This window comes from Alligator mississippiensis, chromosome 5 (assembly GCF_030867095.1).
Source record: "Alligator mississippiensis isolate rAllMis1 chromosome 5, rAllMis1, whole genome shotgun sequence".
In the NCBI taxonomy this organism is placed as follows: Eukaryota; Metazoa; Chordata; order Crocodylia; family Alligatoridae; genus Alligator; species Alligator mississippiensis.
This window is the reverse complement of record NC_081828.1, coordinates 85,435,857-85,452,759: the sequence shown is the minus strand read 5'-3', so window position 1 is coordinate 85,452,759 and position 16,903 is coordinate 85,435,857. Positions and strand designations below refer to the sequence as shown.

Here is a 16,903-nt window from a genome sequence, read left to right as displayed (position 1 = left end):
TCCTCACAGCCAGCACCTTGGCCATTAATTTATAATCCATATTAAGAAGCATAATTGGTCTCCATTTTTTCAAGAGTTCCTTCTCCCCTTTCTTGAAGAGTAAGATCACAATGCCTCTTGTAAAATCTTTCCCTCCCTCTCCTGTTCCTGCTATTTCCTTGAACACCTTCACTATAGCCCTCCCTACCTATGCCCAAAACTTCTCATAAAAGTCTTCTGCTCCGGATGATTTCCCTTGTTTAAAGGTTTTTAAACTCCTCCACTTCCTTTAAGCTCATCTATTTTTTTCCATCTTCTTTGTTTCCTTCTCCTCTACTTTTGTTTCAATCTCTTCCAAGAAATCCTTCATCTTCTTCCTGTCTGTTTCCTTCTTCTGGTATAGTTCTTCATAAAATCTTTTCATAGCCTCCAACACCACTGCTTGCTTTTCCACCAGGGTACCACCACCTTCCGACACTGCTTTAAGCTCTCCTTTTGCCGCCTTCGCTCTGGCCAAAAATTATAGGACTTTGTTCTCCCCAACCCAGGGTGTGTGCGCTAAGAACATTTTCTCGTTCATCTTTCCTTTAAACCAGGTTTCTAACTCTTGCCTTTATTTCTTTAAGCTCTTCTCGTACTGGTCCTCCTTTAGCAGCTTCCTTTAGCAGCTCCTGTATCCTTCTTTGCAGCTTTCTTACCTCTTTTGCTCTTTTCCCCAGGCATTTTCAGCCTTCCTTCCTGAAACAGTATTCTGCCCTCCTCTTTGCCATCATCTACCCTATGGTACTCCCAAAATATTTCATCAAATGTTCACCACCCCTTAAAACCCTCTTGTACTCTTGACATATCTCTTCACCTTGTAACAGCTGTACGTTTAACTTCCACAGGCCCTTCCTTCCCATGGGACTCTTACCAAGACTCATTTCTACCTTCAACATCTGCAGACCACTAAAAGCCACATGTATGGCTTCTTTCTTCCTTATCCTTATTTCTTCTGATAAGAGCACAAAGTCAAATCTTGATTGTTTCTTTCCACTGGGGGCTATTCTACTGAAAACTTCCTCCCCTGCCCACACATCTCTTAGCAACTCTTCTTTTATTATATTTGTTAACAGCCCAGATGAGCTGTCTAAAGCTCTGTTTCCTCCATCCCTTGTTCTATTGCCCCTTCCCCTGTTGTATATTGTCCCCTGTTCAATATGCAATTGAAATCTCCCACTTATGCACAGTTGCCCCCTGACCATGTAAACAGTTAGCTTTCTAAGCAGTGAATTCCTTCCCTCCCTCTCTGGCAATGCATATACATTGAAACGTTCTAATTCTGTTCCCCTGACTGATGGTATCATTCATTGCCATCTGCCACTGATGACTTCTTCTACCTGCTTTGTTCTCAGCTCTGTGTTCTTAAGTAACATTGCTATCCCTGCAGCTTTGTTCTCAGTTGTCTGTGACCACCAAGATGGTCCTCATCTCCATCTTTTCTCAGAGTGCTTATAATCCCTCTCTCTTGGTATAACACATTCTTGTTTCCATCTTTTCCTTGTTAAGATACTCCTGATGTTAAGTGAAACTACTGTCAATGCCATTTTATGCTTGTTTTAAAATGAGTGCACCTGTCCTTCTAAAGTTTGGCCATGCTTGCTTTGAGCTGAGTGCACCTGTCCCTTTAAGGTTTGTCTATGCTACTGCTTAGGATGGTTGATGACTCCCCCTCCTTCACTTGCATCTCAGCAGACTTTGCAAGCTGCTGGATCACTTTCACATTTAGGAAGGCTTGCATGTTCCTACCTCCCCACTGCTTCCCACTTTCTTGTTTCCACTCCGGGCTGGAGCCCTGAGGTGTAAGTAGTGGGAAACTGCTCTCTCTCCTCCTCCAACTCACTTCCCTCATCAGCTTTCTTTTTCCTGGTCTTCAGCCCCTGCATTTTCTTTTGTTCCCCAGCCTCTCTCCAATTCTCTCTCTTGCTCCATCTCCACTTCTGTTGCATGTGGGGTGTCTTCTTTCTTCCCCATCCCAGGGCTCCATGTCTGAGCTGTTTGCTATTCCTGCTTTCTCTTTCATTTGTCTCTTATCTCCTCCTGAGCTACCTCAATCACAGAAATTTTACCCCCCATCCTTTGTTCCATCCTCCTGTGGGGTTTCTTCTACCATTTCTACTTCAGTGTCCAAGCCCTCCTCTCTTCCTTTGGGCTTTTCTGTTCCTCAGGGGGTCTGACTATACTTGAAAAGGCTTTGGGGCATCTATGATACAAGTGCCCTTCTCCCTTACAAACAGCGCATTTTAGGGATTCCTAGCACTCTGCTGCTCTGTGCCCCATCTCCTCACATCCATAGCACACTGAGGGGGTAGTGTGTGAACAGGTGCTGCACCTTTCTGCCAGGAGGTGCAGCACCCCACCTGACCTCTACTCATCTGCTTGTAACACTACCTGCGCCCTCCAAGACCTTGTCCAAATACCATATTTGTCTCTTTCTTCCTCTACTGACATGGCCCTTTGGCCGTACTTTTCCATCCATCTTTCTATGTCTTCTGCTTCTAGTAAATCTGCGTACACTCAAACTATAATCACACTTTCTCTCGACTTTTCCCCTGCTATTAACTTTATCCCTCTTAATTCCTTCCTCTCATTTCTCTGCATATTTCTTCCAAAAGTTCTCATACCTTTCTGTATCCCAGTACTTCAATTCCCACTCTTTCTGCTCAAGAAAGCAAATCAGGCTAGTGAGATGCTCTACCTGTCACATGTAGCTCACTTCTACATTGTGCTTGGGAAGGGACAGAGCCTGAGCAGGGTCTGACAGTAATAGGGGACAGGAAGGCTGCACAGGGAAGAAGTTGATAGGACAGAGGGCAAGGAGGGCACCTGACCCCTCCCCATCCACACTAGCTACTATTTTCTCTGCTGTAGTCATGGGACCCATGAATTCAAGGCAACACTCCAATAATTAAATTCTACATCTGGAAAACTGTAACAAATGAATACATTGTCCATATATACAGAATATAATTATTGGGGGAGGGATGTCATACATTTGAGTAAATATGGTAGCTGTTTACTGTTGTACAGTGAATCTCATGATAATGAGTTAAACACTCAGGCCCAGATTTGTGCCTGGCTGAGACCAAACACTTCATTCACAGGTACTTAATCTTGTTCGTTTTCTACTTGTGTTACAACTTCCTTATTTCCTCCATCGCAACCCGATATGTTGGGAAATTATAATATTAATCCACTACTCCAAAGTACCCAATCATATTCTGCAGCCACAGGGAAAAGGACAAAAAGTAAGGTTCTTAAATTGTAAGAAGGGAAATTTAGGTTGGATATAAAGAACTTTAACTCTGAAAGTAGTTAATCACTGGCACAGATTATCTAGATAAACTTTCCAAGACCAAGATTCAACAGTCTAAGTGCAGGTTAGATAAACATTTGTTCAAGATGTTTGTTCAAGAGATCAGGGGCTGACAACCTATGTCCCAGGGGCTAGAGACAACCCATGAAGAAAGCATATCTAGCTTACCAAGATTTTATCTAGCCTACCAGTATACAGCAGAAGCAGGAGGGACATGTACCTGCATGGACATACTAGACAGAAGGAGGAGTGGGGGATGAAGAGAAGGTGGGGGGGGAGGGGAAGGGGAGAGAGAGAGAAAAAATATATAGATCAGCCACTCACAGCAGCATTTGACAGAGGAGAAAACAATGGCGGCATGTGGAGACATGGGAAATTGGGAGCAGTGAAAGCAGCAGCATTCTTAGGACTGAGATGAGTTAAATTAGGCCTGCTGTTGAAAAAAGGTTGCTCACTCCTGATTTAGACAAGAATGATCCTACCTTCAGCAGAACTGGGACTAGGTGATCTCCTGAGGTTCCCTCCCAAGCCATATTTTTCTTGGATTTTATGTTTGGCTAAACTAATAAGCTAAATAGGTCTGTGTAACAGAGTACAGGGTGTGCTCTGTTACTTGCAGGGACCTGAGCAGCAGCAAGGCAGCCTGCAGCTGGCTGCAATCTCAACTGGGCACAACTGCCTGATTGGGAACAGGGCCCAGCTGTGCCCTATAAGAACAGGGGCTCTGAACAGTAAAGCCAGTGGCAGTCTGCTGCTAATAGGTGGGATAACAGCACCTGGCTGAGCTGCTGCTCCTGGAATATCTTTGGAGCTATGCAGACGGCTGGTGGCTCCTAGTCCTGGGGCATGACCTAAAACTACACCCTGCTGGGTTTGGGTGGTGTGGTGGGACTGCCAGTGGTGGGGCAGTCTCCAGGAAATGTCACACCTGGGGCCTCCCCAGTGAAGGGTGAGTATGGGGCACCAGAAAGCCTCAGTCCCTGCTGCCTTGTAGGTGACCCTGTGGGGGGGGGGGGCTAGGGGAACACACCCTGAAGAACAAAGCAATAGCCCAGACTCATGGAGAGTTCTGAAGCAGGGCCCCAGGCCTATGCAGGGGGTCGGACTCGATGATCTATCGAGGTCCCTTCCGACCCTAACATCTATGAATGTATGAAGGGACCTGGGGCAGTGCCCAGACTCACTGCGAGCTCCGAGGCTGCAAAAAGGAGCCAGGAGTGACGCTCCAGGGAGGTAGGGTCCTGAGCCTTCAGAGAGCTATACAAGAAGCTCCTGGGGCAAATGAATTAGGGATTGCTGAGGCCTAGTGTAAGGCAGGGGATAAGTTTGGGGATACTAATAAACCCAGTGTGGGGCATATGGGGCTTGGAGTCCTGAAAGGGAATGGGGCTTGGAGCCCAGAGTTATGGGGAGGCTTAGAGCCCTGAACTGATCGGGCCGGGCTGTGAGCCTTGAATGCAACCGGGGTGGGAGCCTGAGGAACAGTAAAGGGATGGGAGCCCAAGTGATTGAGTGGCCAGGGTTTAGGCCAAAAAAGCAGGCCAGATGCTAGGCCAAGCAAGATTGAGTCCATGTGTGAGGCATGGGACATGGGACAGGGATGGATGGAGCCATGTGCATCAGCCCTTGGCAACAGGGCAAGTAAATGGGCAGCCTCCTGCCTTGTTAAGATCTATTAATCATAATCAAGGCATGGCAGGTGAGGTAGGCAGGCGGTTTGCCCAGAGACAAGCGGGTGGGCCTACGTTTAGACTGGCCTCGGGACGCCCACTTGTTAATCTGTTAAGGATATTTGTTAACCACTGAAAAAGCCAAACAGAGAAAGAACATTTACAAATAAATTGATAGTTACCGGTCAGCTTTAATCCGTGCCAAGAGAGGTTCAAGCCATCCTACAGTACATTCACAGTGAGCATCTAAGAAGGTAATAACCTGGCCTTTGGAAACAGCAGCCCCCTTTAATCTGGCTCTGATCAATCCAGAACGCTGCTCCATTCGAATCACATGAACTGGAACTTTTAACTTTTTCACGTAATTTTCCAGTGGTCTCTTCAAGAAATCTGTAAAATATGGACAACTGGTGAGAAACATGAAATAAGCTAACACATTGTGCTGATCTGACAGACTCAGCATGCTGCTGGGGTCCAGACCAGTGTTTCTCAACCTGTGGGTTCCAAGGCTATATGAAAGGGTTGCGAACAAACTTTAAAAAGGGATCAACGAACTTTAAGAATGGATTCTCCTTTAAAGGAGAAAAACATGGGAAACTGTGGCTTTTCCAATCCAAGCTGTCAGAGTTCCAGCTTGCAAGGGGCTGTTTGGGGCCCCCTCTGCTTCCCTCCCCTACCCACACACCCACCAGCTGCCCCACAAACTGGGGCCTGGGGGCAGAGGGAAGTGGGTTGCGAGGGGCACTGGGCCAGGGCTGGTCAATGTTTACAAATGGGTCCTGGTACAAAAAAAGTTGAGAACCACTGGTCTAGATTTTTAAACAAGTCTCTTTTAAACAAAAACACCACACTCTTAATAAGGAGCCCATATAAAATTATACTTAACTTATGCAACGTAGAAGTATAACATTGCAAAAAAGAACTCTTAGTAGCTGTTTTGGAAATCTCAAGAGAGCTGACCAAAGGTGATCATTTGTTGCTGCCTCTCTAGGTGTACAAGCTCCAATTACCCCTCCAATAACACTTGGGTGAAGAGGGAGAGGGGAAGGGAAGGTGCAAAAACACTGATATACATAACTTGAAACCTGTACTGTACCATAAAAAGCTCCTAAAAGTGGGACAGACTTTAAATAGATCTCAAATCTTCAGTGCAGAAAAATAAAAAAAACCCTTTATTTTGCTACCAAGTTCAAACAGAGATTAAATGACAGCTAAGGATCACTTGAGTAGCAGAAATAATTTGACAGAAAGACAATAAAACTCAAAAAAATCTTGCAAAAGATTTATGATTGAGCTACTGGATCAGTATGTGAACTCAATTTTATCATAAGTATAGTTCTCTCTTTAAATTGTAGCTCTCAAGACCCATGAACAATAATAGTGTGGGATTGCCTTCTGGTAATACTTCACTGATTTATATGGGGAGGCCTGGTTTCAATTTGTTCTGTTCTCTTTATGATGAGAGCCAACCTTCTCATGATGAAGACAACATGTCATATTGTTCAGTGCAATCATCCTCTGAAAAAAGTCAGCAGTTATACTGATAAGTTTTGAAAGCAGCTTCTTGGGTAGCCATTTATTGCTGGATCAAGCAAAATTATGAAAGGGGCCTGAAGTATACATTTTTAAAAGACCCTTTCCTTCTGGAAAGGCTAAGAAAGGAGGAGGATGAAGATCTAAAACAAAAACAGCAAGATAACTGACTGGCAAAGAGCCAGCATGATAATGGCTTGGTTTAATTATGGTATGGAAAACGGTAGGCTCCATTCATTGCAATGAAAAAGTAAAACATTTTTTTTTTTTAAATTAAAAAAAACCCAAACAACACTTTTTTTTTTCCTGAAAAGATCTTGTTAGAGGTCATGGAATAATAAAATTCCACAACTCATGCAACTTTTTATGAACTACCCCTCTTTTTTTTTTTTTTTCAAATCAGCTGTAGACCTGGTTAATATTTTTTCTAATTTAAATGACATCTTTTTTCAAAATCAGGAATGCCAATGTGCAAATTGGGATATAGCTAGTAGGGGACATAAAACCCAACCAAAAACAAAAAACAAAACTGTAAGTAGATTATAAACAGGGATGCTGGTTTTCTCTGCTTTAAAAACATTCCAAAATTCTCTGATAAAAATCAGAAACTCTGATTAAAAAACCCCAAATCTGCATTTTTCTGTGATTAAAATGAAACATCTCTCTCTCTCTATTATACACATACGCACACACACGCATGCATGCCCATTACTTGAACACAATGTTTTATTGATATAACAACAAAAAATAAAGCAATTTGGAAGCTTACCAGTGCTTCAATCATTATAATAAATTAATTCTAAATGCCTGTATATTTTGGTGTTTCATTTTGGGGGGGTTTTCTCATGGAAAATAAGAACTCCCCATGCCCTTTGCTCACGAGGACATGAGTCCAGCTGCAGATGATCCTTTGATATATATGCCTGAGGTCACTGTTAAGGTTTTGCATTAGACAGAAAAAATGCCACAAAGCTGAGGGTTGTGCACCTTTCTTGACACTTTTTGGAAAGCTCTGTGTGTGTGTGTTGGGGGGAGGAGGGAGCAAACTCTTTGGGTGTGTGTTGTGGAAGGGGAGCTAACTCCTTGCATCTATGTTTGAGAGGCAGGGGCCCTGAGGGATGCGTAGGGTGGAGGGCAAGGAGCCATGGCGGGGCCCTGAGAGGAAGTGTAGGGTATTTGTGTGTAGGGGAAGGAGGGCAGGGGGCCACGAGTGGTGTGTGGAGGGGGCCCTGAGGCAAGGGGGTCAGGGGTTGCTGAGGGGAGCAGCAGCCCCTGAGGGTGAGTGTGTGAAGGGGCTTTGATGGAAATATACGGTAGGGGTCCCTGAGGGAAATGTGGGGGAGAGAGCAAGGGCCCCTGAGTGGCGTGGCTCCGATGTGGAGTAGGGGCCATGCTTGGGGGCCCAAGGGCATGTAGAGGGGGCTGAGCCACTTAGCCCCTCACATGGGGGGAGCAGGTCGGGGCCTGTCTCTGCTGGCTGCCTGGGCTGGGCAGTACTGAGCCAGGCCTCAGGTATTAAGACCCAGTGAAGGCTGCGTGGCACTGTGCTGACAGCAGTAGAGCCAGGCTGGGCAGAGCAGCATGTGGGCTGGCCATGCCACTCCTCCCTCCCTTCCCCTCCCCTCCCCATGCCCTGCGGCCCCCACCTCCAGCACTAGCCCCAGTAGAGCCACCAGCAACCACAGCCTGGTCTAGACCGGTGGCAGGGAGGCGGTGAGCAGCAGGACAGCCATGTGCCCCATGGCCTGTGGCGCAGTAGGATGCGCATGGCAATAAGTAAAACCAGGGGTGGACAGCCTGAACCTGGAGCCAGATCCTCAGCCACAAGGGTGGCTGGTACTGACTCCCTGCGTCTACCCTGCCCTAGGCACATGCTGGCCTCCAGCACCCCAGGTACCTTGGCCCCAGGCACCGCCTTGGCTGGGACAGGGGGTGCTGCCCAAGGGCGTCCAACCCTAGGCCAGGGGTGCAATGTGTGCTCGTTTGTTCCCTCACCACGTGGGCTCGATGCGAGCCATGGCCACCACCTCAATCTCAGTGCTGTGGGGCATGGGGCTGAATCTAAGCTGGACCCAATGCCTCGCAAGAGTAGGGTGGCCAGGGTGGTGCAGAGTTGTGCCCACCACTGTGCCACCCCATGCATCACCTATGCCCTCCCTCCATCGATTTACCTACAAGCAGTTGAGGAAACTTACCACAATCCTGCCTGGCTGTATTGCTGGACATGTGTGTGCACGTGCACACACACACGGCAGCCCCTGCCTCCAAATCTTCCTCCCCCCAGCTCCAAGCAGTTCCTTGCAGGCTAGAACTGTGCCAGTATGCAAGGGGAAATCTGTGGTTTCCCACTTCAAAAGGGAAAATACGCATTTTCTCCTTTAAAAGAAAAAATCCACACCTTCCATGTTAAATGGAAAATGCGGATCCCCAGTTGTAAAGAAAAGGAAGACTAAAGAAAGTACAGGTCAGCTACTGAATGGGATAGGAAAACTAATAATAAATAAGGCAGAGAAAGCTGACATGTTTAATGTTTTCCCCCCCTCAGACTACACAAAACCGTTCATCTGTCAGATAAGTACAGTTAGCAGTAAGGGGAGGGGGAAGATAATCAGGCTGGAGTAGAAAGAACAGGTTAAAAATTCCTTAGAAAAGCTGAATGTTTTCAAATCAGCAAGGCCTGATGAGATTCATCCTAAAGGACTCGAGGAACTGGCTCAGATTACTGCAGAGTTGTTGACTATTATCTTTGAGGAGATAAGGCAGGTCCCAAAAGATCAGAAAAAAGCAAGTATAGTGCCCAAGGAAAAGAAAGGAGGAAACAAGGAATTTCAGATCCATCCATCTAACTTTGAAACCTAAAATATCCTGTAGTATTATCCACTGATTTATAAGCACGTAGAGTAGGGGTTATCAACTGAAGGTACTTTGGAAGGCCCCAGGGGGTACATGGCAGTGGCACAGAGAAGCTGCTGGCACTTCCAGTTTCGTCAGCAGCATGTCTGGTTTTGCTGCCACAGGCCAGACACCCTGCCCCCCGCGGGCTCCCCCGCTCATCAACTGGTCACTGGGGGACTCCTTGCTTCTCGACCAGCCGCCAGGGGTACCCTGATCAAAAAAAGTTGAAAACCCCCGACCTAGAGGATTAACAAGGACCAACTCACAAGGATCTGTTAACAGCATGATGAATTAAGCTCATTTTCTTCTCTGACAATGGGACAGGCTTTGCAAATTAAGTGGGGGAAGAAGGGGTGAATGTGCTGTATCTTGACTTTATAAGAAAATGTTTTTCATGACATTCCCAGAAATAAATTAAGTGATCCAGTCTAGATAAGAGTACTAGAAGGTAGAGGCATGAATGGATAGATTGTTATACTTGAAAGTAGCTGTCCCTGTCAAACAGAAAGGAGGTATCAACTGGCATTTCCTGAGGTCTGTCCTGGGTCTGGTACTGTTTGATACCCTCACTAATGACTTGGAGGATGGAACTGAGAGCACACTTAGCAGATAATCACCAAGATGGGTACATGGCAGGCATTGGGAAAGATAGGATTAAGATTTAAAGCAATACATTTGAAAGATGGTCTGAAAAAAATGATGATGATAACAATGCATCTGTAAATACAATTTACAAGATTTAAGAGAACCCTGATGTAGGACAATAATAATTTACAATTATTTTGGGGGACAATTTTTGGTTTAGCTCAATTTATTTTTTCCTGATGGAAATGTATATTTTCATAATTTGTGCGGCAGATTTGCACCTAGTTTTACTTAGCTTCTCCTACTGCACCATCTTCTACAAAGTAATTAAACAGAAGAGAGTTTCTCAAATATTTTCTAACAGCACTAAAACAGAGAAAGCAGAGGTAACAAAAGTCAATGATTTAAAGAGGCGTAGAAACTCATTACAACTTGTACAAACAGTTCGAATACTGATTTATAAAATGTTTGCATTTAAGTGATAAACATTTTTTAATAGAAAAGTTTCAGGTTTCAAACAGGGGTGTAGGTTGTAGCCATGTTGGTCTAAGGACATAGGCAGACAAGGTTCTTGAATCTGATATCTTTTATTAGACCAACTTAAATAGTTGGAAAAAATTTTTTGGCAAGCTTTTGGGTTTAAAAACCCTTCATCAGACTGAGAAAGTCTCTGCAGTTGGTGCGTGCTTTTCCTGGATGGACTGAATAGTAAAGACGCCAGAGGCTCAACTGGTATGCAAACAAGGTTTCAAACAAGATTTTCATTTTTTATTTTCATCCAAAGACCTATGATAAGCAAAACAAATTCGCTATATTTAACTTAAAAAAACTGCTCTACAGAAGTTTCAACCTGGGACAGCAATACTTAATCTTGTTCTGACATTGCTAGGCATAGGCAATGCACTGGGGGGGGGGGGGGGGGGGAGAGGGCGGCGGCGCAGGGGGGCATGTGGCCCCCCTGATTGGCTGCTGCTGGTTTCTGCAGGTGATGGTCAGCCCCATTTTGCTGCCAACATGGCTGCCAGTGGACCCCGCTTGCTGCCGCTGACAGTGCGGACAGTGGCTGTGGGCAGTCCCCGCTCGCTGCTTGCCACCACCCTCCCTTCCCCCTCCACTGATACCACTAGCAGCGGCTGTGGGCAGTCCCCGCTCACTGCCATGGTGCCCCCCCCGCCATCGCGGGAGGCACCAGTCATTCATGTTGCTACACAAATGTAGAAATAAGGTATTAAACATTGAAAGGAATAGTTTAATGTTTGTAAAAAAAATTACTGCCACAAAGGTACAGAACCAAAGTCATTGGAAAAAACTATCAGTGTAATCTACTCTAAAACTGGCAAAATAATTGGCTGGCTGACATTCTGTTTTGCCTAATATTTTCCCTGAACCTTAGTAGCACATTCTCTCCTGATAAAACATGAGTATGTCCTGTAGTTATCATGCACTCCTGATTTTGGCTCCAATAAATACAGATGTTCATTCACTTCAGTTCCTCGTTTTAACTTGCATCAACAGACATAAAAGTAAAAAAAAAAAAAATCCTCAGACTTCTGTTCAGTATCTAAAAACGTAAAATAACAGAAATGCCTTGTTTCCCTAATGCTTTTCTTACTAGCATAAATAAGTCTGTGATATTATGCAAATTAATTTTGCTAAGAGCTTGACACTGCCATGTTGAAAGCCTGCTTCAGGCAAGAATGCTGGTTTACTTTATTCCAGTTAAATTGACTCTAATGCTAGAATCTGAAGTATGCCACTCCGTTAAGATAAACATTTTCTTTTCTAGAAAGCTTGTATTTAGTTCAATACAATCAAAATACTTAACCAGAATATACAAAAACTCCCCCCCCCCCCCAATAGCATATCCTTTAGTCTTTATAAACTTTAAATTGTGCTGGACTTGAAAAAAAAAAAGTTTTGTGAAAAATGTACTCAATAACTGAAGGAAAGAGTTGCAGTTAAAAGTTAGGTTTTTGTTAATGTAAAATTTCACTTCATAGTGAAAGCATTTCTAACTTGAAGCAGTGGTTACATAACTACTTTTACAGAACCAAAACGGTGGTGCATAAGGAAATGCAATATATAGCTATATAGTCATTTTAGTTTTCAAGCCACACAAAAATGACATCAATCTTTAACACAATTCTGAAGTACTGCCTTGCAATGTAGGTTGCTTTAACTAATAAACACACCATAAAAAGATGCCAAACAAGGTTACTGTAGACTTGTACATATGCGAATTAACATTGAAATACTCGCTCTACTTCATCTATGACATATATCTTTACCATACACCAAAATATGCAAGATCTAGGTATTATTCCTAGGAACTACTACTCCAAGAGGAAAAAAGGGAGAAGGTATAAGAAAGGGAATTAATGAAATTAAGGTTGCTGCACTTTCACCAGTATTTGTCTGTTTTACTGTCTAGCTAACTTTCAGTAGCACTTACAAAAAAGACTAATTTGATTAGATGCATTAAAGCCTGATGCATTAACTTAAGCACACAAACTGAATGAAGGAACCAATGAGAGTTTTCCTCCTTGCATTTGGACTACTCAGATCTGCGGTGGACTCTCACAAATCTTCATCTCTACTTCATGACAATCATATGTAAATGCTCTAGCTGAAAATGAGCTTTATACTTTCATTTACAAACCCTATTCCACCCCTGCCACTTTCATAGCTTTTAGTTGCATACATGAATTGGTAATCCTGTGTGTTTGGACTAATTCTTGAACATTTGACCTGGATTGTAACAAACAGGACATTGGCCTTGTGGCTGGCTATGTGAGAACAGAAAAGAAATAGGGTGTTATGTTTGTTAAAGAACATTAATTTTGATTGTTATGGAGAATGGCTACCTATATTTTTAGTGATGTCTTAATAGAAATGTTACTAGCAATGAGTATAAGAACTCTGCATGGACACACAGAAAGAAAATCAGGTACGCCGAAGCATGAAGCATGATAGCAAGGGACCTAAAAAAATAAACAAATAAATAAATAAAAAAATCACACAAAAGCACTCTATAATGCTAGAAACAAGAGGAAGACCAAAAGAAGTGTAAGTCCCTTATTGAATACAGAGGGAAATTCATAATGGATTATGCAGAGAAAGCTGAAGTATTAAACATTTTTTCCTTCTGTCTTCATGAATAAGGTCAGCTACCAGATGACAAGCATAGTGGGCAGGAAGAAGGGATGGGGAGGATTAGGAGTGGGGTAAGATAATCAACCTAAAGTAGAACAGAACAGGTTACAGATTACTTAGAGAGGCTGGATGTTTTCAAATCTGCAGGGCCAGATGTGATTCATTAGAGAGAGTAGTCATGAAACTGGCTGAGATAGTTGCACAGCCACTAACTATTCTCCTCGAGGACATATGGAATTTGGGTGAGGTCATGATACAGTGCTCATCTTTAGAAAATGAATGAGGATCCAGGAAACTGTAAAGTGGACACAGCTAGTTAGAGCAGGGATGTTCAACCATTGGGGCCACAGGCCAAAATTCAGACTGCAGAGTCATCAAAACTGGCCTGCAGAGCTCCCTATGGGTCCAGAAATTTGGCAGTGGGGAAGCAGTGGCCATTAATATGGCCCACATTCCCAAACCCTAAGTCTCACACAGCTGGTGGGAGCCAGGCAGTGGTCCCTTCTCCCTGTGAGGCTGCACCACACCCCCTTTCCTCAAAGGCAAGGCTATGCCCCCTTTCCTTAAAGAGTCTGGCTTGGAACCAGGCTGTGTTCCCTCCTCACCTTCCATGTGTCCAGGCCATGCCCCCCTTTTCCCTGGGGGCTGGGTTGGGACTGGGCCAAGGCCCCTTCCTCCCCACTGGGCTGGTCATGTCCTCTCTCCTCAACCCACTCCTGTGGGGCTCCTCTCCTTTCCCTCCTGTGTGGCAGGGGATGTGGGGCTGCCCCCGAGCCAAGTGTGCTCGTTGAAAAAAGCCAATGGTATACGGGGCTATATTAACAGGGGTGTTGCTTGCACTAGTTTTCTTCAATCTATTCAGAACTTGTGAGGCCTCACCTGAACTACTCAGGTCCAGTATTGGGCACCACGCTTCAAGAAAGGCTTAGACAAACTAATGAGTACAGAGGAGAGCAACAAAAATTATTAGAGGTCTAGAAAATATGACAATAAAAAAAAGAATAGAAGAACTGGTATTATTTGATCTCTGGAGAAGAGAAGTGGGGTAAGAGGTGGGGAAGGGAGGGATTCGAGAAGAGAATTTGTTAGCAGTTCTCCAAATACATGAAGAACAGATCATTTAGACTCATGAGGAGAAGACTGGGTGGGGAAGGGCAGAGGTGACAGAAACCTGGCTAGAGGAAAGGGATGGTGAAAGAATATTTTTTTCCATCTGCATGGGACAGGACAAGGACTAACACTCTTAAATTGCAACAAGAGAAAAGCAGGGTGGATATCAGGAAGAACTTTGTAGCTGTGAGTTTGGTTAAACGCTTCGGTAACACCATGAGCTAAAAAGAACCTGCGGTGCAGCATATAAAAATAGCTGAATTATGCATGATCATACTCTATACTTCCTGACTAGAAGAAAAGGCCAAATGCTAAGCTACTTTACACAGGACCAACTTCTTGTGATGTCTGATCATAAAACATTTTCTGAAGGACTGCTAACTGAGAAATATGTATAGTGTACACCATGGATATGGCAAAAGTACATCTGAAAGTAAAAGGGTCCACAAACAGCAGGACGTTGAGGAACACTGCAAAAACATTAATCCTCTCCCCCTCTCCTCACCCCGCTTTTATTTTATCACCTGAATCCTAGCTAATAATGTAAGCTGTAATTCATTTATTATTTGTGTGAATTAGAGACATTCTACTAAAGTTTCATTATTGTTTCAAAATGACAGGAATACTGTGGTTTTACTCAAATACTCTCAAATCAGCAAGTGACAAATATGCCCATTGAACACTCATTTGATGCCTTATGGATATGTTTTACAATAAACTTAATTACATATTTTAAAGTACAACATATTTTTCCCCTCTGCAGATACATCTACGACTCATGAATTTTTCTTGCTTACAGTATTTTGTATTTAAATTGCTCAGCATATATATTCATTACTTTACCTAAAAATCCACATCATTTTGCTTAATATATCTCTTTATTACTTGAAACAACTGCCAGTTGTGAAATACTATTTTCAACAAGCTACCTCATGGGCATAATTTTACATGTCTAGGCATTTAATTATGAACCTGACTTTCCTAGACATTTTTTTTCCTTTTCTGTAAGAAAAAAGTTCCATTAGTTTAATTTGAGGCTTCCGTGGAACTTGTCTATTGCAATAATTTTATTTAGAAATAATCTACCACATCAGAAATAAATGTTTTGATTGTACATTTTAACTGTCTTTACTACATGTGTTAAAGGCATATGCATTTTAAGTATTAAAAATAAAATATGCATCTCAGAAGAAAACCAAAAACATCATACATTAGTTCTCTAGCTAAAACACATAACAAAGGTGAAAAAGCTGTGCAATGGGTTCAGAATTGCAACATATTAATAATATCACAAAGCATGTATGATATAGTCAATACAGGAAAGTTGTATGCTAATTTAATAAACATTCCCTGAATGAACAGAGTTGATCTAGACAAGCTAGCTTAACAGGGAGCTCTAGGAAATGCAAGCATGACAAAGGCCCGAAACAAGAATATTCAAGAATATGGGAACTGCTGTCAGCTTCAAGCACATTGTATCCGTCTCTAGTGAAGATGCAGGCTTGTTTTACTATGCTGGAAATGGAGACACAAATGAAACAAAAGGATTTAACTGCTTTAAAACACAGTCTATGCTTGAAATGTAGGGGCTGAAATCGTTTTATAAGTTGAAGGAATGGACTATGCCAACCAGACCTGCAGCTTCCCAGGAAAAGGGGAAGAAAATAGAAAATGTATAGCTAACAGCAGCAGACCTAATTTATCATCTACTAAGTCCTGAGGCAAGCTAGATTTGTGTGTGTACACTAGCTTGCAGTTAAGTAATTCTGACACTGAGGCAGCACCTTTGCAGGCCATCGGTTTAAGGAAAAGATGATAAAACAATGAAGCCAAATGCTTATATGCACATGTGCATGTTTGTTCACTTTCATATGTACATAGCCACATGTTGGAGAAAATCCTTCACTAGAATGTTTGTCTCTTGTTATACAAGTCAGATCAACAGTAGCCATTAACAAAACATTATCAAACCAATTAAAATACCAACTACAATACCTACTACAGTAACAAGCATAAATTATTATAATTGAGATAATTATTAATTTTACATGGGAAAAGCAAGAATAAAATTCTAATTGATACTTTGATTTTATCATGACAAAAACTGATTGGTTTGAAAAAAGAAGCGTCATTTCACAGGAAATTTTCATTCTATGTCATGGAATTTTCCATTTTGATCTAGAATGAAAACACTTAAACATCTGAATTTCCTACTGAACAAAATCACCATTTCACTTCACCCTAAACTGTAAATACACATATATTATCATTTTCAGTACCTCATACTTTTTCCTGAAGTTGTAGGCACATTTTTTAAAGAAGAAAGATACTTTTGGGTTGGTTTGATCATGTCATTCTAGTAGATTTTATATGCTCTGGGATTTGTTTGTTTTTTTACTAGAGACTGCAACATTAAAATGACAAGACAGTGAACTATCTTAAAAAGACAGCCAACATTACTGTAACTTAAAATCTGAGTAGAAAAGTAAATCGAATGGGTCATTGTTCAGTACATATTTGACATCTGGCACTGTTTCACAACTAATTTATTTCAAATTTTTCAAGTATTTTCTATATTAAAAGCTAAGCCAATAGCAAATTTTTTTTTTTTTTAAAAAAGAAG

The 16,903-nt window shown here is 42.7% G+C and overlaps 1 protein-coding gene across 3 annotated transcripts in view; it reads right to left on the bottom strand.

The window, feature by feature from the left end:
- The window catches only part of GALNT1 (polypeptide N-acetylgalactosaminyltransferase 1), a 220,396-nt gene that overhangs the window by 46,112 nt on the left and 157,381 nt on the right, over positions 1–16,903 (bottom strand). For all 3 annotated transcript variants that reach the window (XM_059728581.1, XM_006269681.4, XM_059728582.1), the window contains one exon: positions 5,187–5,394. In XM_059728581.1, coding sequence (XP_059584564.1) covers positions 5,187–5,394 — 208 coding nt within the window. The remainder of the gene's footprint in view (positions 1–5,186; positions 5,395–16,903) is intronic.